Source organism: Penaeus chinensis, chromosome 36, assembly GCF_019202785.1.
Source record: "Penaeus chinensis breed Huanghai No. 1 chromosome 36, ASM1920278v2, whole genome shotgun sequence".
Taxonomy (NCBI): Eukaryota; Metazoa; Arthropoda; class Malacostraca; order Decapoda; family Penaeidae; genus Penaeus; species Penaeus chinensis.
Genome location: NC_061854.1, coordinates 28,743,719 through 28,746,218, shown reverse-complemented (window position 1 = coordinate 28,746,218; position 2,500 = coordinate 28,743,719). Strand labels below are relative to the sequence as shown.

At 37.2% G+C, this 2,500-nt stretch overlaps 1 protein-coding gene across 1 annotated transcript in view; it reads left to right on the top strand.

Annotated features, from left to right (window-relative positions):
• Positions 1–429: 429 nt before the first annotated feature.
• The window catches only part of LOC125044570 (mitochondrial fission 1 protein-like), an 8,790-nt gene continuing 6,719 nt past the window's right edge, over positions 430–2,500 (top strand). Inside the window, exon 1 of the mRNA XM_047641285.1 lies at positions 430–522. Coding sequence (XP_047497241.1) covers positions 478–522 — 45 coding nt within the window. The 5' untranslated portion in view covers positions 430–477. The remainder of the gene's footprint in view (positions 523–2,500) is intronic.

Genomic DNA, 2,500 nt, shown 5'->3' with positions numbered 1-2,500 from the left:
AGAAGAAAACCTATAACACATAATACCACAATGTCCAAGGTTCCATTCTCACAGAACCGAGTTGATGGAAGTTTTGAAGAGTCAGTATGGAATTACTATTCACAGGAGCTGACCTTTCACCAGTAAAGTTCTACATTTTAAGACACACCAAAATCTTCTTGAAACTAACAGAGATAATATAAGAAAAAATAAAGAAGGAAGAAAATAGATACAGGGGATATAGACTATACAAGAGTATAGCCTATAAAAGAAGATGAAGATTTTTTTGCGTGGGTTAATATGCTTATCCTTTGAATTATACATATATGAGGCACCAAAGTCTTAAGTTCTTAGAGTCTCCAGAGGGCTTAATCCAGCCCCAATAGACACAAACAGCAAATTAAAGTATCTGCCACTGTTACAAAAGATGCTTTCCCTCTAAAGGCTTCAGCGCCGGGAAGATGCACGCCCCAAGTCCCGTTGCATCACTTGTAAACAATGGAGGATGTGTTGAGTGAAGTTTGTTCCTCCGAAGACTTAAAGGTTAGTGGGAAGATATGCCATGTCCTTTGAACTGCCAACCCTCAACATGTGATTAGGAGGTCTTGATGCCAAAATAAAATACGGTTATTGGTTTACCTGCAGAGGAATTGTAGGTGTATACACGTCTTGTGATTCTGAGTCATCGTAATTGGATGATTTGGTACCATATAATGTTATCATGTAGCGAGAGAAAGCTAGTGAGCGAGATACTAGTTTCTCATATAATCTGGAAAAGCCTTGATTTTTCTATGAAGCGTCTTTCGTTTCTGTGTTAAGATCTCTGTCCCCATCCAACAGGTCAGGGAAATCATGTTATCGGCCAGATTTCTGCCTAATTTTGGAAGGTCTTGGGTATTCCTCATTAATATTTAGAATACTCCCAACAGGACTGTTTTCCTAATTATATTGGTTTTAGAAATCCAATTGGGTATTTGTTAACGAGAGTGATTCACCCTCCAGAGATGAAGTCTCAAAACCAGGCTATCATGCCAACCCAAAAGTCCGAAGCTAACCTTTCCTACCATCTATTTATTCCCTAGACAATTGGGCAAGCTCCCCCGTACCCACCTGTATTAGCACTTCATACTGCATTACAGAAATTGAAACATTAATGACTCTGGGTGTGTGACGGTGTTGTGGACGCAGTGGATTTTTGTTGTCATTTCGCGGTATATAGGAGGTCGCTGTAGCTTTAGCTGTGTTGTTTATTACTCTATTTCTTATGCTATATAAGATAGCAGTGTCCATTTCCCTCTATCTTTGTGTGTTGCTCTCAGCAACATTAACCTCCAGTTGTGGACATGCAGTGATTTTTTTTGTCATTTCTCAGTATATAGGAGGTAGCTGTGTTGTTTTTTACTCTTATTTCTTATGCTCTATAAGATGACAGTGTCCATTTCCCTCTTATCTTTGTGTGCTGCTCTCAGTAACATTAACCTCCAGTTGTTACTTACAGATTTGTCATGTTGTGCCACAATAGTGGCACAACATAAGGGTTGCTCTTCCTGCCTCGGCATAGGCCAACAAACTGCCACCATGTATATTTTGGCAAGTTGAGGTTGGATTGGTTCTGTATTTGCTGGTAGATTTCCAGGAAGGAGTGCATGCTCTACATTGCCAGATTGTATATGGTGGAAGTTTGTCATGTAATCGGCAGCAAACAATGTATAGGCATTGGAAGATGTGCAGATTGCTTCTTAAATAACTCTATTAGGTGACTTTTTATTTTTAGTTAATACCAGAATTGTCAGAAGGAACACTCTTTGATTCCACATATATGTATATGTACATGTACATATATACATATATGTGGTATCAAAGAGTGTTCCTTCTGACAATTCTGGTATTAACATGTACATGTACATGTACATGTACATGTACATGTACATGTACATGTACATGTACATGTACATGTATATGTATATGTATATGTATATGTATATGTATATGTATATGTATATATATATATATATATATATATATATATATATAGACACACACACACACACACACACACACACACACACACACACACACACACACACACACACACACACACACACACACACACACACACACACACACCCACACACACACCCACACCCACACACTTTTTACTGTATTGGCCATGTCTTTTTATCTTTCTCTGAATTTTACATAAATCTTAGAAAATTATCCTTTTTCTACTGACCTTCAGTCTTCAATTTTGATCAATCATTCAAGATATTACTTCTTCCCCACTCGATTGCAGTATGCTAATAGAATGTTTTTTTCTAAGGCAGAATTACAAGAAACATTAAATTATATATATAAATATCAAAAGTTGCAGTAATTCTTGAACCACATCACCATCAGATCAAGATTTGCATATTCCATGATATCCATATCAAATACCTTTGGCACTATGATAGAAGCCAGCAAACATCCTTAACTTATATTCTTGCAAAATAGAGCTTGGTCTGGTTCCATATTTGTCATT